Source organism: Pygocentrus nattereri, chromosome 6, assembly GCF_015220715.1.
Source record: "Pygocentrus nattereri isolate fPygNat1 chromosome 6, fPygNat1.pri, whole genome shotgun sequence".
NCBI classification, from domain to species: domain Eukaryota; kingdom Metazoa; phylum Chordata; class Actinopteri; order Characiformes; family Serrasalmidae; genus Pygocentrus; species Pygocentrus nattereri.
This window is the reverse complement of record NC_051216.1, coordinates 39206662-39230867: the sequence shown is the minus strand read 5'-3', so window position 1 is coordinate 39230867 and position 24206 is coordinate 39206662. Positions and strand designations below refer to the sequence as shown.

The 24206-nt window shown below is 38.6% G+C and overlaps 1 protein-coding gene across 1 annotated transcript in view; it reads left to right on the top strand.

Moving 5' to 3' along the window:
• Positions 1-24206, top strand: part of gypc (glycophorin C (Gerbich blood group)) — a 55616-nt gene that overhangs the window by 26003 nt on the left and 5407 nt on the right. Inside the window, exons 3-4 of the mRNA XM_017695069.1 lie at positions 12383-12415; positions 20331-20369. Of these exons, the coding sequence (XP_017550558.1) occupies positions 12383-12415; positions 20331-20369 (72 nt within the window). The remainder of the gene's footprint in view (positions 1-12382; positions 12416-20330; positions 20370-24206) is intronic.

The following is a 24206-nucleotide window of genomic DNA, read 5'->3' as shown; positions in this document are numbered from 1 at the left end:
TATTTCCATTGAATTATAGTGATACATATTGCATATTGCGAACATCAAGTTTTGTGGTGCCTTTTGTCACCCCTACATTGAAGAATGTAATTTTTCTCCTAATAAGGCCAGTGAGAGGAGCAGAGTGTAGGAGGATAGATCTGTGAAGAAGGGTTGGGCTGCCACATAGCTGGGATGCTGTGTAATGAGATGGCGCAGTGAAAGGAGGGGTTGCACGTGTTATTACTGCTCTCTCCCCCTATAAACAAGAAACAGCCAAGGTGCGGCCTCTATCTGGCCCCAGCCGGAGATATCTCTCTCCTTCTTCCCCACTCTACTCCCTCCCTCTTTCTCATAACGGAGTATCCTTTCCTTCCAAGCACCACTTTGTCTGTCTCTCCTCCCCCCACACCTGGCAAAATCTCACTCTAGAGTCCCTGCTCTCATCCCATCTCTGCTTCCTCTTTCAGCCCTCTAATTTCAGCCCCTATTAATTTGTCTCGGAGAGAAATAAGGTGAGGTTGTAAGAGCTGTTATCTCTTTTTTTTCCTCCTTTCCTGTTCCACCTCTCAGCTAGCACTCCATCCTGACCCCCTCCTCCTCTTCTGCAGCTGAGAATTCAGAGTCATAATCACCGCTGACATCTTTGGCCACGACACACACTTTGCACCTGTGCAGTTGTGCTGCATTTAAAAAGCTTTCCCCTAGCTGCCCTATTTGGGGCAGTCGGAGGTTGCTGCAGAGGCTTTACAAGCTCTTTTCTATGTCGTATGATGTAAACCGATGCAATAGCGTGATCCAGTGCATTCAGAATCAACAGACAGCATATTTCATTTCTGATGTTCGCCCCAGATTTGGTTGATGCTTGAAAACTGGGTTGTATCCTAATTCAAATGAAATATCTTTGCTTACCTTAGGTTCAACACATGTTTGACCAGTTTTGTCCCAGAGTTGGTAGTTGGCGCCAACGTTGGTGAGGTGTTTCATTATGTGCATTTGTTTTAAAGTTTGAACTCATTTGTGCAAAGTCTTCACAGGCAGAGAATTAGTGTACCATGGTCTGTTCACTAATAATGCAGGTGGACTATACACCAGTTCCTTCACTTCAGCTGAGTTTAAGAAGATAATAAAACTAGATGTGAGTGCATCTTTTATTTAGTCAAAGGCATTTTGTGTAATTTTACTATTTGAATTACTGTTACAGATATTTGCAGGGATGATAAAACAACCTAGCTAATATCAGGTGGAGTAGTTCATCTAGTTAGCGAAAATTTCATATGATGCAGAAGCATGATACACACCAATTTCCTGCATTCAGAATTAATACACAGCAGATTTCATTTCCGATATCTGCCCTAGATTTGGTTGATGCTCGAAAACTGGGTTATATCCTAATTAAAATGAAACATCATGACTTCCTACACATATTTGGCCAGTTTCCTCCCAGGGTAAGTAGTTGGCACCAGCATTGGTGTGGTGTTTCAGTCAGCACAGATGCAGTGTGAGAAGAAGTCTGAGATAATTTGTGCAAAGCAGAGAGGGAACATTGTAGAAGATCTCTGTAGACATTTGAGGCACCTTTCTGCAGTGCCACTGTCTTTTCCAAAATACCTTAGCTATTAATGAAGGATGACAGTTCACCAGCTCCTTCATTTCGGCTGAGCTTATAAAACTGATAAAACAAGATAAAAGTACAACTTTAATTTACGGGTATACTTTCTGATTTATTTTACTTTTTAAGGTAATTATAACAGATATTCACAGGGAAGGACAAGATTAAAAAAGGATTGTACACTCTCAGAAATAAAGGTATAAAACTGTCACTGGGGTGGTACCCTCAAGGGTACATCTCAGTACCTTTAGTCAGGGAACATAACTGTACTATAATCCACTGAAATGATATGTTCTAAGTTGTAGTGACTCCACACACCCCATCACGTCTCCAGGCTTTTTATTTTATTGTTGGATTTTTAAAAATTAGGTTATGAAAATGTACAAATATGTACTTTTCAATTGGAAAAAAACAACTTATATATATAAGGTTCACAATTGGATCTTAACACTATTGCTGTATCTTTGAGGGAACATTTAAATTGATTGTACCTTGAACTAAAAATGCACCTGCACAGAACCTTTATTTCTAACAGTGTAGGTGATCGCATGTGTTAAGAGGCTAAAAACTCTGTCAATACACTAAGTTTGCAGTACACAGAGGTATACAAAAGAAAACACATTTTATAATTAGAGAATAACCAAGGGACATCTATGGGTTTTTGTGTTGCATGGGTAATAGCCTCTTCAGTTGAGCTAGCTAACACTAGAGTTAACCAGTGCAATGCTAAATGCTGAAGAAATTTTGTCATCTTCTATGGAAGATTTTTTCTCCTCAGTGGATGATATGCCAATATCAGAGACGTATATTGTCAATATTTCTGGGTCTAGCTAACATCAGCTAGAGTAGTTGGCCTAAAGAGTGACAAAGGCAAGCTATTTCTGCCTAGTCACCTCCTTAACAACGTGTCCTTGTATATGTGCAAATATTAGGCCATTTGTGTTTTGTAGTAGCAAAGTGTAATAAAAGTCACATACATGTTTGCAAATACAAGCAAAACTGTCAAAGTCCTTTTCACAGTAGTCATAAAAAGTGATTTCCACTTGTCTTTGAGGAGGTCCATCAGTTGAACTATTCTTTAATATTGGAATATATTTAAATTGAAATGTGTGTAATTTACAAAACCAAAAGGAAACTAGATTTGCATCTTCGTAGGTGAGCAAACAAGTCAAATAGATTTTTTTACAGAATTGTCGGCCTGCATATTTTCTACATTGTGCTTAATGAAACACAATGAATGCACAACTACTCAAGTAACCATGTACATTACAGCTTTAGTTAGAGAGCTAAAATAGCCTGTCAGTTGTTTTGGAGACCTTGTGAATTACAAAGAAGTAAAGCCCTTGATAGCCACCTGATCAGTTGAGCACTTCTTTTCCTCATCCATTGTTAGAGTTTTATGAAGGAAATCTGTCTAACAGGAGGAATAACTGACAAATGAGTGAAGGTGGCCTTAACATTGCACATTCCATGCTCTTCATGCTAAAAAACAACACCTGTCATAGAACCAATTCCACGAGATGTGACATCTGCTTCTGCCACTTGCCGAAGACTGGGTCAAGGTTCTTCCAAGAGGACAATAATCCAAAGCATTTCTCCAAATAAACACACAAAATTAATTCAGTAACCATAGAATCAAGCTTTTGCAGTGGCAATCCCAGTTCTTGGAAGTCCTAAATTGCTTTCAAAACACCTGATGAATCAGACAGTGGAATCTTTGCATGTCTACGGCAGCACATGTTCCATGTATTTCACAACAGTGTAAAAAATCGCTACGCCATGCCTGTCTTAGCACATGGATAGCCTGGCCAACGTCCTCTGGCCTTGACACAAGCTCCCTCGAGCACCAATTTTCTGATAGGATCGTTTCTGCAGTCACATTGGCAGCTGCGAGAAATACAACGGCTGCTTCTACCAGGTTTGATAGAAAATGGCGATAGTAAAAATGGTTGGTTGGGGAGGGGGCGGGGGTAAATAAAGGCCTGTAAAATCTCTGTAGTATATAGGAATCCAGCCTGTAAGACAGCCTCGCACCAAGAGCTGATGGATTTACAGTGGCCGTTTTCACAATTTCACAAGAGGCCATTGTCTGGAGTGGGACTTCTCATTGCAACAGTAGTAAATAACTGGTTGCTCGATATTTTCTCTTTGGTCCTGTATGGATCTACTGTAATTGGCACTGCAAAACATTTAGGCTGTCTTTTCTCAAGAGGGCTCAAATGAAGCATCTTTCAAACTGTCATTTGAATGAAATCTCTTTTTTGCAAATCAGGCATATCACCATCACTGTTCTGTACACAATAACACAGCAGCAGGACTCTTGCCTCTTTCTCTGAGTCTGAAGAGCCAGGCAGTAGCGTGGCAATGAAAAATGTACCTAATTAAAATGTGTTGATTAACTGTGCCTGAACATTTGCGTGGATGGTTAGAGCTTTATTAGAATCCGAGCCCCCCCCTCCCACCAAAGACTATCATCTATTTCCATTATAGTCATTAGCAATAGCTTCATCTAGTGGGACTGTCAAGTATCTTCTCTTTCCATTCGGTGAGGTTCTGCTCTGCTTATGCTGAATGGGAGGGGGGTGCTGCGTGGATTTAGCAAGTTCCATTTAAGTCGACACTACAAGGGCACTGTCAGATGACCTCGGACTTCATCATACGATTGCGAGTGAATGACATTTGCTAGTGATTAGGGCCCCTCGATCCATCGTTCCCTATTAGTCTGTGCACACTTTATTGAGAGTATATGAACAAATGACAGATTTGCTATATATATATATAAAAGAAAATAAACCTGACCCCAAGATTTGTATTTGGGTGGAGAGTTAAGACTTACATCATTGTCTCCACATGTATAATTTAAACATATTTAAAAAGTTATAAGTTAATTGTTTGGGGAGCTTTTCAGAATGATGTCATGTACATTACTGAATCCAATGAGGGAGCTATAATATGCTTTGTTATATTTAGTATCAGGCAAAAGTTTGGACACCTTTTCATAGATGGGTTTTTACTTTTTTTTGCTACTTTCCACCTTGGGTCTCTTTAAGCAGGGTTTCTTGCTTAGCCAGCTGAGAAGGCTTAGTTCATTCTAACCCTGTATTTTCTGTCTCATGATGGTGGATCACTTTTACCTGGCTATATCACCATGGCAACTTATGCTCCCCCACGACCCTGAGGGAGAAGCAGCTTAGAAAATGTGTATGTGTGAATGATTAATTTGACTGCTTTTAAATAAAGTCTATTATTTGTCTTAGATGCAACTTTGAAGCACAATTTCTGCTCAAAGTGGCCATTAAGTTAAAGTAATTCATTTTCTCTGGAGATTAGGTATAAAATGATCTGCTTGCAAAAGGAAAGAAAATGTCAAAGAAAAATAAGTGGAAAATCAGACTTTTCCAAAACTGGAGTTTAAACATTGATTAAAAACTGCAGAGAAAATGGGACTCCTAACAACCACCCGGAAGACCTGCTAGATCACCAGTACTGCTCCTATCAGATGAACAGAACTTAAAGCTTTCATCTTTGAGAGAGAGGAATCCACAGATTTTTCTGTCCAGCCTTCCACTGTGAGGAACCCTAACCCTAACTCAACACTGTGAGTCCAAAACCAACTTCTAAGACTAAACTTTGATGGTGTAGCTGCAGATTTCTTTGAGAAACAATGAGTGAGACTCCTGAAAAGACTGGAAGCTGTACTAAAGGTAAAGAGTGGACACACTAAATAGTGATGAAAACTATATTATATTTTATTGTTGAGGCTTCTATGTGGCTTTATTTGAAATGTTTTTTATTTGTCCTGATGGAAAATGAATAAATTGTACTTAATGGCCATTTTGACTGAAAATCAAATAAATGAAGGGCGGTCTTAGTACTTTGTTATATAGCAGGCCTACATGCTTACCACTGCAAACTAATAGACAAACACATAATAAAAAGTAAATAAATGCAGCAAGTTACAATAATATATATATATATATATATATATATATATATATATATATATATGTGTGTGTTTGTAACTGCAGACAGAATTAGAACCACAGCTACTGTATTGTTTTCTGTCTGATAAAACAGACAGTCATCAGCCCACATGCGATCACAAAGCAACTTCAGCAAAGATGGCAAAACAATGACACCTCAGGAGGCTGGCACGTTTCAACAACACATTCTGTTTTCTGAGTGCACTCATGTCTGTCCATTTTCTTTCCGAATGCTTTTCAAGGGACCCTCAATGTGTTAAATAATAAATGATTGGCCTAGGAGAGACAGCAAGAGCGAGCATAAGAGTGAGAGAGGGGGCTTAGCGAGGCGTTTAGTGGCTGTTTTCACCCTCAGTTTAACGCAGGCAATGGGCCACAGCTGAGTGCCCGGCTGACAGACGTCGGAAGCGTGCTTAATTCACCAGCCAGCCATCTCAACATGAAATATAACGCCCTCTCCTGACATTTCATCTCCTCGGACTTCACCCAAAGACCTCAGACGCCTATCTGCATTTGGTCAGCCAATATACAGAGGCGCGATAACCTCTTAGCAGAAAAGGAGAGGCCACTGAGCCACCATGGCAGATCATATGCTGTTAAAAATCGCTGTAATTTCTGCTGTAATATACCAGGTTCTTAGTCGTGTGATGCTGTCGGGGTGAGATAAGTGCAAAATCGATAGTGTATTAATGGTGGCAATGCTGCAATTACACAGAGAGTAAACGCATTATGAACAAGAAGAATGTCGTGAAGATTCTTGCTAATATCTCTCCACGGTTCAGAGCTGGGAGTCACCTTGAGGATGTAGTCCCACAGATCATCTTTCCTCACTCTGAAACCTTTATGTGTAATATTTCCATGTTGTCATAATCGCCATTAGAGTAAATACTTTGAGACATGATATATACGAGCATTTAAAGCTGCCACTATATCATAATAATATTGGCCAGCTGTGCTAATTACATTTACCAATGGCACTACTAATGATAATACTAATGATGCTTCCAATGGCCAGTGGGCCTATGCATAGCCTATTATTTTATGCCCATGACAAGGTGACATGGAACCTTCATTGGAGTCCCACATGTAATGGTAATGGGCTTGCATTTCAGCATAATGAGTGTAGGCTTTGTGAGGATATCACGGAACCTATTATATAGCACATGGAGTTATTCTGGTTCCACTGGGTCATTGGGTTTAGACTCATACCAGGCGCGTGTCCAATGTCCTTCATATGACCAGTGTTGTGCCCTTGAATCTAGTTTACTCCATGGAGCACTGCAGATGGTCTTTTTCTCCAGGCTCAGGCTCACTGGGCCTCATTTACCAATATTTTACTATGGTTTTTTTTTCTTCTTAAATTTGTTCTTGAGAAAGATCCCAAGAAAAAGTCAGACTCATGATGTGTTAACTGCATAAAAGGGTTTTAAGAAGAAATTTCTTCTTAAGAACAGTTGGGGAATGAGGCCCATTAGTATTAAGTGATACTTTATTAATCCCACAAACAGGGAAATTCCACCTCCGCATTCGTGAAGTGAAACACCACATACACACTAGTGAATAGACACACACACTAGGGGGCAGTGAGCACACTTGCCCGCAGTGGTGGGCAGCCCTATCCATGGTACCCAGGGAGCAATTGGGGGTAGCAATTGGCGGCTCTGGGCACAGGGCCAGTTCCCAAACCTCCAGCCCACGACTGCCCCAAATACTGGCTTTTGTGACCTCATAACTTTACTTAAGATTTTAACATTATTTAAGCATTTGAATATTCATTCATTATCCGTGGTGAACAGTAGTGAAGTAAATGTAATTCGTTACTGTATTTAAGTAGTTTTTTTTTCATGTATCTGTACTGAATTTTTTTTCATTTTGGGCAACTTTTTACTTTCACTTTTTACTCCACTACATCTCAAAGTCAATTATCTCACTTTTTAACTCCACTATATTTTGAGAAATCTGTCGTTCCTTTTGGTTTATGTGTACATAAAAATGTAATGTCAAAACAAAAGAAGCACAAAGCAAGAACCACCAATCAGGGCACAGCCGTCCCTTTGTTTTGAGCTTGTTTTGACCTGTTGGTCATACCAACCCAGCACACGGTTTGGGAGAGTTTGGGAGAGTCTATTCAACATAAATGATGAACTAACCTAACTTTGTGTAAATAGAGCACAATATAGAAATATGTCCACATATGCAGTCGTGACTGATGTGTCTTTTTTCTGAATTTTTTCCAAACTTTTTGGCTAGTTTATGTTTATGAACAGAGACCTACAGGTGCAATACAGTAAAGGAAAACTCATTTGTGAACCTGTTTAAAGCAAGATTGTATTAAACTTAAACTTGTAACTAAGTGGCAAATAAATCTTAAACTTTGCTTGTTTGCAGGTTATTTCAGAGCCACTCAGTTCTACCTAATGGAAATTGTTTGCCTTCGGTGTTTTGTGCTTACAATAATTTTAATAGACATCAGTGTCAGACTAATTAATGACATTCTATTAAAAGACTGGTTTATCAAGAGAGACACTAGAGTATTTTCACTTAAAATGAGTTCATGTAAGAGTCTTACAGAAATTATGATAGGACATAATTATGTCATAGTCATAATTAATCTTTTAGTACTTTACTTTTAAGTACATTTGAAGGCAAATACTTTTGTACTTTTACTCAAGTGGAAGTCTAAAGGGAGGAACTTTCACTTTTACTGGAGTAATATTTTACCTTGGGTGTTTCTACTTTAATTCAAGTATGTGGTTTGTGTACTTCATTCTCCACTGTTCATTATAAGACTACAGACTCACCAGAAAACATCTTGTGTCAAGAGTAAACACTTTTTATTTTACAATGAAAAACCAGAATCTTATGACAAGTTGTGTCTACCCTGTCAGTCATTTTCAGAGTGAAGGCAGAATACAGCCCAGTTACAGAGAATATAAACTGTAAACCAGTTAAAGAGAGACTGTTATGACCAACAATGTTTAAATTCCAATTTTTCATTTGTTTTTTATAGACATGGACAAAAGTAGCATGGGTTTTCACACAGTATAATATGGTGATACTGGAGCAATACTTTGGGTGACATCCACTAAACTTTAAGCTCTGAGCAACAGGATAGAAGGTCATCAAATTTGAACTTTTAGGACTGTCACAAAGCTTCACAATGCTCTGTCTATAATAAGAGTGGATGTTCTAATGTTCTTTAGAACAACAGTGGGGTACATGGATCCCTGGGGCCAAGAGATATTCTATATTTTTCTAATGAATACGGTCAGGAAAAGAAGGTTAGGGAGCCACAGCGGCCTGAACTTTGGCTTAGAACAGTCAAGGAACTGAAGATCACAACCACAACTGTCCATTTCTATGGACTATCTGATGTTAGCCGCATGACTAGGTTAAATTGGCTACTGGAGAGAGGGACAGAAGTGTGGAGAGCATGAAACAGGTTGTATGTGTAGTGAAAAATGTGGAAAACCACACAAGAAGGCGGCAATGGGAAATCAGTATTAATTCAAGCAAATATCAGCTCGCATGCTTTCCCCCGCCCAAGTACTGAAGGGAGCTGGAATTCATTTTTGGCTCCAAGATCTGCTTTTCCTCCCTATCGGGAGACAATTACCAGCACGCTTCAAAAAGCCGGCTCTGGGCGAGATTAGCTCCACTTCTGGGAAGGTGATGAAAGCAAAAGCCTCGCCCTTGGGTTGGCTCTTCCCCTGGGTGAGTGTGTGGTGGCTAAAACTTGCGAAAGCGAGAGGGAGAAGGATGGAGGGCCAATGGCTCTAATGTTCCCTGGCATCCCAAAGCCTTTGGCCACGGACGTGCTGTCAGTGCGGATCCTTAGGGTTGCACAGCAGCAGTTTGAGAAAAAAAAATTCCAGTTCTTCAGATCTGACTGAGCTGCACAGATGTCCTTCTCTGTGTCACGGCAGCTAGCAGATCTCACTAACGAGGCTAACGAGGGGATGCCTCCAGGCCAGACAGGCTCCCTGGTGTTTGCTCGGCAAATTTAGCAGGGATTTGGGCCTTCCTGTGCGCCTGCGCGTGCCCTGGGACCCAGAGGCAGCACAAAACCGTTTTAAAGAGGCGTTAATTCTAGAATTGATGCTACGCCGAAGGACAATTTAATTTCAAGCCCAGTCTTGGGAATAAAGGAACATACAGACTATATTACAGTTATATATTTCAAATTTATGGGAAAAAAATGACTGTCTATTGACAGAAACAATCTGTAAACAAGTCGTGTCAATGTTTTCTAAATCAATGAGTAATGCGGCAAAATCTAATGTTATAGTATGGTCAGCAATATGACAGTATGTCATTGTTATTATGATATATTACATTGAAATGCTTTTATGAGTATATGAGGATTGCCAGTACTTCTAGAACACTGACCAACTGCATATATCATCAAAAAGACTTAGATCAACTGATCATTTGCAAAATTGTGACACGTCCTGCCTCCCTTCATTAGTCCTGCCTACCTTTTAAAGGGGAATTCCACCAAACTTTTCAAAATATCTGTATAATTAAATCGTTAAGATGCAAAAAAAGTCATTCAACTATGGCTGGCAATTGAGTTATATGAAGTGGACCATTCTCTGTAACTTACAGCGTAAGAGGAGTAAGAGGAGTTCACACTAGTGGTGATGGGAGCCAGACATCTGAAGAGTTTAATTCCAGAAAGTTCATAAAGTTGTTATTGTTAGGAACACTCTGTCTGAACCCTGAGACATTTTTTGTATGATGGTAAAATGTACTCTTAAAATACAGTTATGGCGGAGGGGTACATGCAGGGCATTGTAAGGCAAAATAGCCCCCAAAGAAAATTATTTTTTTCTAATTTTCTACCATTTTACCATCATCAACAACTCATATAAAAACTTAGAAGACAAAACTTCACTGGTGGTTTTGGATAGTAAATAAAATGGCTGTATTTGTGTGGTAGACACCTGGTTCCTATCACCACCACTGTAAAGAAACCTGAGTCTCAATAATAAACCACAACAAGCCACTCTGAATAACTTACATTTCAGCAATTAAATTATGCTGAATTATTGGAAAATCATTGGAATTTCCCTTTAAAATGCAGTACTACTATTTTTTTTGCTGACAATATGACAACATTGTCTATGCATTTGTATTTATATTCATATTTTTTTTATTTCTTCCATATCGTCAAACTTTTTACATGCACTGTCAATGTACAGCAGAACATATTACTGATTTTTTTTTCTGAAAAATGTCCTGCTACTTTACATTATTCCTTATATTTTAGCATGACTAAAAATCATCATTAAATAATCAGAAATGTGTAATATATTTCAATTGAAAAGCAGCCTTAGCAATCCTTTCTAGGTAACAGTAATAAAATCTCATGTTGAGTTCTTTATGACTGTAAATGGGTGAACTCATTAGAGTAATGCAGCACTATAAGTGTTGAAATGTTCTCATCACCCAAACGCCTCATTTTTCATGTTTGATTGTCCTTGTGACTTTCACTACTCCACTCTTTTATTTATCTATAAATATATAAGTTTAAAGTTTGTTACCTTTTATTAATCCCACAACGGGAAATTCACCTCCTCATTAAACCCATCTGTGCAGTGAAACGCCCACATACACACTACTGAACACTAGGGGTGGGAATCTCTAGGTACCTCATGATTTGATTCGATTATGATTCAGAGGCTGCGATGTAATTATAAAACAATTATCGATGCATCTTGATGCATCTTTTTTTCTATAGAGGACTTCTTTTTTCTTACTGTGTAAGGGACTCTGTAGTTTTAAAGCAAAGTATTTGTAATGATTCCTAATGAATTTACTTCCAATATCTTTTCTTAATAAATCAAATGGAAGTGATGTGGCAAAGGAACTGGAAGGCTCTCATTCACTGCTCTTATTTGGAGCACATGAGACACAGACTGCCACTCATGTGTGATGAAATGCACAGTTATGGCGATTATATGGATGTCCATGCATCATGTTACAGCTGTTCTACCCGTTTTCGTGTGATTCCATAACTTTGGTTGTGATCTCATTGTCAAGAGGGGGTTGCTCTGTCAGTGAAATATTTTTGAGACAGGACACTGTATCTTGGCTCAAAAGTGTGCAGCATAGTCAACTTGCAAGACAAATAAGGACGAGTTTGAGTTTAGTTGTGAGTCAGTTAAGAGTGAGTCAGAAGTTGTGAGTCAGTTAAGGGCCAGTCCAAAACGAGAGTTTTTTAAGGGTGAGTCCAAATTGATTTGCAAGTCAGATAAGGGCGAGTCTGAGTCTAGGACAACATACTGGCTACAGTCTGTAAAGTCTACAGCTCTACATAGTGGACGTACAAGGTAGGTGGATATCATGAAGTGTCCAGTGAGTGGACGTATAAGGTGAGAGTTTGTAATAAATTGTACAGTATATCCTAACGTATGTATACAGCTGTGGGGCCTAAAACACTTTTCACTGTTTGCCAAAGTTTCCAAGTTCCTCTCTTCATTAAAATTACATGAGTGTATGGAGTGATTAAATAATCACACAGGCCCAGCAAAACCTGTGATCCCCCTGAGCCGAACACATCTTCTGAATGATGCAGAGAAGGAGCATCAAGCAAAAGTACATTTTTCATCTAAATCTCAAGACGGTGTCTTATCCTTTCTTTTGCTCGCGAGTTACACATCGTCTGCTGCAAGCATTTCCCAGTCGAAGGCCTCATTTGCCTCGAGAAGGATAACAAAAAGCGTGTGAAATGAAAAACGCTTGCTTTTGTCCTCGAAGTGCTGAAGTCACTAAGCTAACACTGTTTGTGTTTCTGTCTTCTCAGGCACAACCCAAGCCACGGAGGGAGTCATTGTTGGTAAGTTTTGTGCTTGTACTAGACGTCGGGGACTCGCCTTCCACTTCCTGTTGGTGTATCATTCACTTTAACAAGAACCCAGAGACCAAACTCAGCGGATCCGCAAGCTGTACTGTCCTCGAAACAATAGGAATAAATGTAGTCTGCAATGTTTTATGTATTCATCTACAAAAACTCTGCCTGTTTGGTGTTGTTCATGATGGGAGCCACACACGAATACAGTATTGTAGCTAGCTGCCTTTAAACAGCGGAAAGTGCAGTTGCCAGGGTTGGAGTTGTCACAGAAAAATAATCAATTACAAATGAATAATTAAATCTCTAAAACTGTAATGGAATTGCTTTACTTATTATGTCTTGGAAAAAGTAGTCTCACTACTTTACTTTTAGGTTACTCTCTAAACCCCAGACAAATCTTTCCCACTTAAACCCAGTCCTTTTTAGTAATGCCACAGCAAACATGGTTCAAAAGGACTCTTACTATGCCTACCTTAAAACAAGACACCAGTCAGTAATGACTGATTAAAATAAGCCTAGTATTGCTGGGTCGCCATCGGCTGCATAGGATTTATCACATAATTCGTGTACGGCCCAAAAAATACACTTTTTAATAAAAGTCCTCCTCTCATCTTTGCAATGAGACCCAGTACCTGGGATATTGCCTGCCAAGTTACTTTAGCTAGACTGAGCAGCTAAACACAAAATATGCATTTGTAATTAAACAATATAACAGACAAGCTAACTATAGCCAATACCTATACAGCTACAAACGTATTCATACCAGAGCATATCCTCGCATTTATTTAATTATATGTGTGGCGGCCTGAAGTAACCTGAAATGGTGAAATTTTATTTAAAATCCAGACATATATAGGTATATAGCAAATATTTATATCTGCTGTCTTTATAAGGTTGACACCCCGCTGACCCTCAGACCACCCAGTTTACTGCCTTGCATACAATTTCCAATTTCCTCAAACAGATCTTTAAAGCTCAAAGTCTTTTATTTTGAAGAAAAAAAAGACCTAAGACGAGTAATACAAACAGCTGAGAGGAAAAAAATAATGACTAGGCCTAATATTAAATGGTTTAGTTAAAAATGCTATTGATGACACTGTACTAGATGAAAATGATTTACTAATTTAGAAAGGAAAGCGAAAAAAAGAAATGGACAAATCTGTAAATTAGACTGTGAGTGGAAAATAATTGATGAAAAGTGGTATTTTGTCTAACAGTCAGCTTGATCACTAGTGGGCCACCAGGAAAAAGCTGAGCAAAATGGCAGTGGACCAGCAGGCTAACAATGGTCCACTGTATTCGAGCTATAGGGGAAATTACCTCTAACAAATATGCTGCATTTATACATTTATACATTTAACAAGCTAGACTTGCAGATGGTTTTATATAATTTCAACTATTTGTATCTCAGTTTTTTCCAGTGAAAACAAAAGTGATAAGCAATGGCAACAGGATGCTAATGCTTCTCCTTGCCTATATGTTGCAAAAAAGATGTCAGTGACTTCCAACAGGTTTCTGAAGATCACCACACATATTTAAAGCAAGGAACACAGGTTGCTAGCTCACGTTAGCTAGATTGAATGTGGCTCAATCAGTCAGTAAAAATACCTCTTCTAGGCAAATAGGAACAGCTGACGCTGCTTGAACCCCAGAAACTGGCCAGTAGAATCAATTCAAAAGCAGCTGCCTTGAAATCTTCATGAAAAGAATTCAAAGCTGTTGAGTCCTGTTTACGTGACATTACTTTCACATGTTACTGTAAAACATTACCCTAAACAGACATTGAAGGTCCTGCTAAAGCCTGAGTAGACTGATAAATCAATGTGATGATCAGTTATTAATCTCAGTGTTACTGAGCTCTGCTGAAGCCTGAGTAGACTGATAAATCAATGTGATGATCAGTTATTAATCTCAGTGTTACTGAGCTCTGCTAAAGCCTGAGTAGACTGATAAATCAATGAGATGATCAGTTATTAATCTCAGTGTTACTGAGCTCTGCTAAAGCCTGAGTAGACTTGAAAACTCAAGGTGATGATCAGTCATTAATCTCAGGGTTACTGAAGGTCCTGCTAAAGCCTAAGTAGACTGATAAATCAACATGATGATCAGTTATTAATCTGTGTTACTGAGCTCTGCTAAAGCCTGAGTAGATTGATAAATCAACATGATGAGGTATTAATCTCAGTGTTACTGAGGAATGATTGAACTGAGCAGTCTCCTCCTTGACTTCAAATTGCATAGCTACACTGCTAGAGAGGTTCTTTGTGTGTTGCCATAGAAGAACCAAGAATGGGGTGACTGACTACAGGTTAGCATGGGTGTAAAGGCAGAGGTTGCTAATAAAATGTAAATCTTTACATCTGCACCACTCCTAACACCACAAACCCAATTTTTCTTACCCACACTAGCTTCCACTTTCTCCCTACTGGTCATGTTCCGCAGTTTGCCTTTAATTGTGCAGCGTATGACTGCACTGTAAACACTTTGGCCTGATGAGCTTTTAACGACAGCCGACGCAGCTCAAAGTTACGGGTGATTAGCCATTAATGAGGCGGCTTTAATTGTCTACATTTTAGGGTGAGCAGGGGGCTCCAGTGTTTTGATCGATTCCATATTATTTCTCAAGTTGTTTTCACACCTTAAACCCTAGATTTATTATTCAGTTCTTTATTTACTCTTTAAACTGTAATGAGGAGATTAGTCTTTAAACACTAAGGGCCTGTCAGCAGGTCTACGCTTTAATTCTTCACTCTTGCAACTACATATTTTTATATCTTACGTAGTTCTTCATAGAATAATTCATAAAACAATGAATTATAATTATTAAGCAAAAAAGATAACCAAAAAACAGATTAAAAAGTGTATAAAGGGGAATTCTGCTTCTGAAGGGCCAGATCCCTGTGCAGTTTGGTGATTTTCCTGCACAAATTAAGTTAAGATTGCCAGGTTTAAGAAGTGCAAAATCACCAAACTGTGCTGGACTCCAGTCCTCAGTTGCTCACCCCTGATGTTTACAGTTTAAGACTTTTTAATTAGCAACTACTATAAAACTAATATTTATGTAGCTATGAGAGAATTGAAGAATGGGCTTATTTGCAGACCCTTGAACCAACAGTATATTATAAAACAATGTTTTGCAGCAAATCCCCCTGACAATAATTGGTCCTAATCACCACACTGTGTGTTCTGAGACCTCTGCCTGAGTGTGATCAGTCCCTAATCACTGTGTCATTTGCTTTGAGACTCCCCCCTGACTGATTGGTCATAATCATTGTGTGAGACCTCCCCCTCACTGTGATTGGTCTGTATCGCCATATCATTTCTTCTGAGACATTCCCATGACTTTGATTGGTCCATATCACTATGTCATTTGTTCTGAGACCTTCGCCCAACTGCGATCGGTCCTAATCACCAGACTGCTTGTTCTGTGACCCGCATCCCGTGACTGTCATTGGTCCTAATCACCACATTGTTTGCTATGAGACCTTCCCCTGACTGTGATTGGTCCTAAAAACCATGTTGCTTGTTCTGAGACCTCCCCTGGCTGTGATTGGCCCTAAACACCACGTTGATTGTCCTGAGACCTCCCCTTGACTGCAATTTGTCCTAATCACCATACTGTGTGTTCTGAAACCTCCCCTGACTGTGATTGGTCCTAACCACTGTGTGAGACCTCGCCATGACTGTGATTGGTCCTAATCACAACATTCTTTGTTCTGAGACCTGTCCTTGACTGCGATTTGTCCTAATCACCATACTGTGTGTTCTGAAACCTCCCCCGACTGTGATTGGTCCTAACCACTGTGTGAGACCTCGCCCTGACTGTGGTTGGTCCTAATCACCACATTCTTTGTTCTGAGACCTCTCCTTGACTGCGATTTGTCCTCGTCACCATATTGTGTGTTCTGAGACCTCCCCTGACTGTGATTGGTCCTAACCACTGTGTGAGACCTCGCCCTGACTGTGGTTGGTCCTAATCACCACATTCTTTGTTCTGAGACCTCTCCTTGACTGTGATTGGTCCTAATCACCACATTGTTTGCTATGAGACCTTCCCCTGACTGTGACTGGTCCTAAAAACCATGTTGCTTGTTCTGAGACCTCCCTTGGCTGTGATTGGCCCTAAACACCACGTTCATTGTCCTGAGACCTCCCCTTGACTGCAATTTGTCCTAATCACCATACTGTGTGTTCTGAAACCTCCCCTGACTGTGATTGGTCCTAACCACTGTGTGAGACCTCGCCCTGACTGTGGTTGGTCCTAATCACCACATTCTTTGTTCTGAGACCTCTCCTTGACTGTGATTGGTCCTAATCACCACATTGTTTGCTATGAGACCTTCCCCTGACTGTGACTGGTCCAAAAACCATGTTGCTTGTTCTGAGACCTCCCCTGGCTGTGATTGGCCCTAAACACCACGTTGATTGTCCTGAGACCTCCCCTTGACTGCAATTTGTCCTAATCACCATACTGTGTGTTCTGAAACCTCCCCTGACTGTGATTGGTCCTAACCACTGTGTGAGACCTCGCCCTGACTGTGGTTGGTCCTAATCACCACATTCTTTGTTCTGAGACCTCTCCTTGACTGTGATTGTTCCTAATCACCACATTCTTTGTTCTGAGGCCTTCCCCTGACCGTGATTGGCCCTAATCACCATGTTGTGTGTTCTGAGACCTTTCCCTGACTGTGATTTTTTTCACACGTCATACGACTGTCCATGTCACTTCATGGAGCAGTCCAGTGTGCAAAAGACATACACAAACTTTACTTTCAGTATACTGATGATAGTGTGTTTGGCAGCAGTTCAATTTCAATTAGCTTTTTTGTTGTTTGAAGTGCACCGACAGCTTTAGGGTTTAAAGTGATGGTTTGGCTAAATATAAAACACAGTTTTCCCAGGACAGCCAACACATGTTTTATGTCTGAAGGTAGCTTCTGTTGTTTTACACTGAGGCTAATGTAGCTACCCCACCAGTAAGCATCATCACAAACTGCACACCTAAAACATTACACACTGATTTGCAAACTAGTCTAAATAGACTTGGTTATGTGGTTTCTGACACTCTGTGACATTCTGATAGGGGTGTAACAATAAACTCGGCTCTAGTTTCATTCTTGATATTGGGTTTATGATTTGATATTTTCACTTTATTTTTTAACAAAATACCAATGAAGAAAAATGCTGACTGTATGTTGTTGTACAGTGTGGTAATGAACCTTCTGGAATAAGGTGTTAATTGGTGCTGCACACATTGGTGTGCAATTTCACCTAATCTCTTTACTAAATCTACTCATAGACTTTATAGCCTAATTGTTAGTTATTATACTTGTTAGCTACATTAGTTTTTTTAGCTCCAATGCAAATCTAGTTATGCAAACTTCAGACACCAAACATATCCTGATCGAATGCATTTGCTGGTGAATTGGTGAATATTCAGTAAATTAGATTTTTGGCCAAATATTCAATTAAAGGCTGTTTTTTCATTCTAATCCTCAATCCTGTCCAGTTTGGGAGAGTGACAGGCTTCCTCTCCCTTTTGTCCTTCAGCGAAAGTCGAGTGGAGGCGGGCAGATGTTCCCCGTGCAATAATTCATGATTATCTTCAATCGCCTCCTTTAACGAGGTTTTCGTCCCTACGGTGACGGAGACAATGAGGCACGGCGCAGTGGAGACAGCTGTCTGTAAAAACAAAAGCCTTATGAAAGATTCACCCATGTTATAATAACAAAGTCAGAGGAAGGTAAATATTTAATAGGGGTTAGGACATGGCGAGTACAGCATTTTGGTGGTGGGGGCTGATCAGGAAGAAAAACCCAGATGGACCACTCCTTTAACATTATGCAAATTGCCAGATTTGGCCTACAATAGTTATTTAAAAGATGAGCTGTAAGCAAGAACTTTAATTGTATTTAAATGTGCATATATTATAGTGTGATGTAGTGTTTTTACAGGCAAAACACACAATTTAGTAATAAATTGTTTCAAATCATTTTATGGTGCCTAAAGTTCAGATGTATCCAGACATTTTTGGAAAATCTGCATTTTGACATCCTGGACATTTTCAGTTATTAAAAACAAGTTTTTTTTTTTTTTTTACAAGGTTAAAGATTTTTAAAACCAAAAAATGTCTATTTTGCTATGTTTTCAGGTGGACAGGTTTTTGAAAATGCTGACATCACACCATTAATTTGTATGTGGTTTTTGCAGCCTTCATTTGTTAAGCTTACGTGATGACTAGGTGTTTTCTGAGTGCTCAGCAATGTGGGGGTTGAAAACATGCTATATAACTGAATTTAGTGTTACTTTTTCATTTCAATGTAGTATTTTTTTTTCTGAGAATTTTCATTTTGTGGCAGAAATTGGACCTGTGTGAGATAAAACTGCACAGTTCAAGTGCAATGTTCAATGACTCAGTTCAAGTCAAACAAGGCGTTTGCTTCACTTTCTCTGCTTCCGATTTGTGCTTTGTTTTTTTTAAATGCATGCTCACATAAAGGACATCCAGTGAGGAAAATAAGCATTTGAACACCCTGCGACTTTGCAAGTTCTCCCACTTAGAAATCATGGAGGGGTCTGAAATTTTCATCTTTTCATCTTTCATCATATTTCTAAGTGTTAGAACTTGCAAAGTTGCATGCTTTGTAGAAAAACTCCTTTACGGCTATCAAAATACAGTAATGTCAGCTAACGTCTACAGAGTGATAAATTGATGGACAGATGAAAATAACTATAACCAAAACGCTAGATTATCCATGTTAGCTGGAGATGTTGAAACAGCTTGCTATCATTGTGGTTTGTAATGCCACTGTAGACATTTCACACAACTTCCGGCCCCAGTGTATGAACATTTACTCCCCGCTGAGGACTGAGGATACTGACAGCTTTTGAGAGAGAAATGAAAACTGTTCCACTGAAAGCGGCAGCAGCAGCAACTTCAAAGCACAAGCTACATGTTAACGTTAAGGTTGTTTTTGCTTCAAACTTGAACGCTTGAGTAAGCTGTACGCGCTCTTCCCGTCATTGTTATTGTCATGGCTTTAGCGGACAATAAAAAAGGTGCAGTGTCAGCCTGCACTGAGTGTTTCCAGCAGAAAAATGGAAATGTGAAAAGGACCTATGGTCTTTTTGAGTGATATCACAACAATTTTTATGAGTTATTATCGCTTGGCCTGGTATCCTCATGTAATACTTCCAACTCATTTTTTCATTCTTGTGTGACGAAATATTCAAAAACGCTGTTGCTGTGGACAAAGATTCTTTGGAAAAATGAGAAACTCTTTTCAGAAATATCCACTCTTGCACAGTGCTGCATATAAGTTATTATGATGGACCTACATCCATAAAAAACATGTACTAAAGCAAAGATGTGTCTCATTTCATTCTAATTTTACTTTCACTTTATCAACTCAAGAAGCTGTGATGTAAATTGATCAGCAGTTAATTTGCACATAAGGATATAGGCTGTGCTATTTTTTCACTGCATCAGCAACACCAGTTTTTATATTAAAGAAAACTGTTCAACATCATGAGCAGAGACTGACTTCTACAACTTAACACTGGGGATCTAAACAGAAACCATGACTGCTGAATATGAGAGTGGTATCAACATGATTAACGTGACTGACTTGTGTAAGAGTTAACTGTCTCTGTAATGCATTAAAAGATAGAAGGCTACTATATATATATATATATATATATATATATAGTATACTGTACTAATGTTAAACAATTTTAAATTACATTATATCACTGATTTGTTTTAAGACATTATTAAAACGCCTAAGCAATAAATACGTGACTTGAAATAGCAACATGATGTAGTGTGAAATGATTGATGCACTGATGCACTACTGATCCATTTTTAATCACTAATGTAGTGTCTTTTTTTCTTCTGCAGACAACTCAGATGATGGATTCTTTAAGGTCATAATTGGTGGTAAGTTAAAATACACATATTAAAGGCAAATAAGTACAAAAAGTGACTGATTTTCATTTTAATAATAAGGAAGGCAGTTTTAATGTATTCAATGTAGTCATTTAATATAATCATTATTGATTAATATACGAAAGATTTGCTTCTGAAACACATTAAAAGCCACTTTTATGATTTTTCTCTTTCTCCAATCATGTATGCTGTTGGGAGGGGGCTTAATACAAGAAATGTTAATGTTATATGATAATTAATAGAACCTTTATTTGAAAAATAAATGTGTTAGATGAGACTCGTTATTCTTTTCGAACCTATTGATATTTAAAAAATGTTATAAATGGACATAACGCACTTTGAGAATGAAACTGCATGTTATTACATTACATAAACAAAAAAGATATATTACTTATAAAATGAAATAAAAAAGGGTTGGCTCAGAAAAACATATCTAGCAGATAATTACACAGAATTCTTAAGGACTAAATATGAATATCAGCATCCATTCTTTTCAGGAGACTCGCCTACAGTTCAGTCTTAGAAGTTGGTTTATGTTCTATATATATTATATGATTATAATTATTAATGTTATTGTGGCTGTTGTCAATAATGAATAATATAAATAATGCTATGTATGCAATTATGAAGGGATTAAAGAAGCATGATTTATCATTATTAATTCCTTGGAGGCATCCAAATATTTTTCCAAGAGCAGCTGCTCACTAAGATTGCTCCAGATTGGGGTATTAAAGTTCTATTAGGGTAGATATTGCAGAGTCATGAAGTCCAAGAGTCGATATAAAACGTGTCCCTCTCTGATGAAGAAACTCATAAAAGGCCATGTCTGTGTGCCAGAAACATTAAGGTGCCCGACTTCGAGTGCACTCTGTCCTGACCTAATGCGTCCAATTTTCCAGACTGCACTGGTGGTGATGTTGCAACTATAGAAAAGCTTCTGCTTCTGCTTCAAAACATGGTTTTCTTCTGTGCAAGATGCTTCTGAAAAGTTCTACACATGCTGAAGGTTAAAGAAGGTGAAAGCTTAAAGCTCCAGCACCATTCCTCTTAACTGAATTTGCACATGAATAATCAGTAAGGAGATATGTGGTCAGGCTTGTGCGTAATTAGATACAATAAATCTCAGCAGGATATCAGTGGAATCATGGTCTTTGAAATACTGTTGAGGTAAATAGTTTATATCAAGGGCACTAATGCTAATTAGAGCACTGGGAGTATACACTCACCAGCCACTTTATTACAAAGCCCTACGCTGTAGCTTCACCTTGCCAATGTGCAGTTTGAGATTGTAGCCCATCTATTGCATACTGTGCTAGTCACGCTCTAGATTGTCAACAGTAGGGTTTCTAATAAAGTGGATGCCCTCAGTAATCCACTGTTATGAGAAAGACCAGAGAACCTGCACAAATCAGGATACAGGAAAATAACTAAACAGTTAAAATGCTTAAAATGCAGGGACAAAGAATCCCCAAGAATCACAGATAAGAAACTGGAGACATCAGTTAGGTCAAGGGCTAAAACATCTCCCAAACTACAATAGATGCCACCTAAATAACCACAGGTTTTTTGAGAGGGTTGCCAGAAGAAGCCCCTGCTGTGAAGAACCAACAAACTTGAAGGCCTACAGGTTGCCAGGTTCTTCTATAACTTTCAGTGGGACTGGGTTCTATGCTCAGATGAGACTGAACTGGAACTTTTTGGCAATAAACACTGGAGGAAGATTTGGTATAGATGCAGAGGTAGCCATGCAGAAAAGCCCTTCATCCCCACTGTGAAGTATGGTGGATCTGTGATGTTGTGGGGCTGTTTTTTTTTTTTTAATTCAAAAACCCTGGACAATTTGTTTAGATGTATGGTTATATCACAGACTCCACCATGAGTTAGCAGATATAAAATCAAAACCTGACTGCCTCAGCCAGGAAGTTTAAATTGGATCATAATTTAGATCTTTCAGTAGCACAATGATTCAAAATAAGATTAGAAATGAGCAGATCAGAGGGACAGTGAAGGTGGAGCTGTTTGGAGATAAAGCCAGAGAGGCCAGGTTGAGATGGTTTGGACATGTGTTGAGGAGGAATAGTGGATATATTGGGCAAAGAATGTTGGAGATGGAGCTGCCGGGTAGAAGGAGAAGAGGTAGACCTCAGAGAAGGTTTATGGATGTAGTGAAGGTGGACATTGAGATGGTTGGTGTGAAAGTAGAGGAGGCAATGGATAGGGCAAGATGGAGGCAGATGATCCGCTGTGGTGACCCCTAAAGGGAGCAGCCGAAAGAAGAAGAAGAAGCAGCACAATGATTCAAAATACACCTCAAAATCAACACAAGAATAGTTCACTGACAACAGAATTAAGGTTTTGACATGGTCATCCCAGTCCCCTGATCTAAACCCTGTAGAATGCTGGTGGGCTGAGATAAAGAGGTGAGTCCATGAGCATATACCTTGGAATCTGAAGGATCTGGAAGGGTTCTGTATGGAGGAATAGTCTCAGATCCTTTGCCATGTGTTCTCCAGTTTCATTAAGCTTTATAGGAGAAGACTCAGAGCTGTTGCCATTGAAAAGGGAGGCTGAACAACAAATTAAATAAAGGGGTGAATGAAAGAGCAAAGAGATAAGTAAAAAATGTTTACCCACTGTACCAATATTTGTGGAGGGTACTGTAAGTACTACAGTACCCTCCACAAATATTATATATATATATACAGTGCTGTGTGGAAGTTTTAGGCACCTAAGCAAATTTTTAAAACAATTTCCCTCAGCAGTGAGTTTATCACAATATACATTATAATATAATATAATATACTATTAATATGTAAAGTCATATTCATAATTCAAATAAACATAAAAACAATAAAAAGTAACAAGAATTTCTTGGATCCATATTTTTCCTTGACACCTTCACAGCCACCACAGAGACTTGTTAATATCATCAATTATATCATGAGCACAATTTACTGAAGCACTGATTGGTCAAACCAGGAGTTGCTTTTTAACTACATATAATACTGGGCTTCCTCGAGGAGAGGTTTGAAAATGGTTAAACAAACAAACTAACATCCAGAAAATCTCTATTATTTATATATAATCATTATTAATTCATATTCTATAAATTTTGTTTATTCAAATATTAACACTTTTCTCAGCAAATAAACACATACTACATAAATAAATGGATTTTGAAAATGTGTCTTGGGTGCCTTTTGCATTGCGCTGTGTATATGTATATATATATATATATATATATATATATATATATATATATATATATATATATATATGTATGTATATATACATGCCTTGATGAATGGACCAAAAGAAACGGTCCAAGATGACATGGGAAAAAGTCTGGTTCCACTGACTTACATTGAAAGTGAAGTATGTTTGTTCCTTCTCCTTTAAAGTTACCATTTTGGAGATATTAGGTTTTGTTCCGACAACAGTGTAGAGATAAAACATGCAACTGCAGCTTTCTTTACATCTTTTATATATAACACTCACCTTCAAACAGTCAGTTTTGCAAATCATACATCAAAATGTATTCCATCATGCATTTTATGGCTACTGTGGATATGAGATAATCAATAATTATTGACAAGGAATGTCAATTATTCTTACTGCCCACCTTTTGACCTTATTGATTTAAGAAGTGGTGATTGATGTGAACTGACCAGTAGTTAATTTACTACTAATTTACACATAAGGATGAAGGATCATAAGAATGAAGCCAGGTTGTGCACTATGGAAACAAAGTGGTGACCTGAGAATGACCTCTTTACCTTAAACCTGTGTATCTGAATGGAAACCATAGCAGTGTCATGCATGCACAAA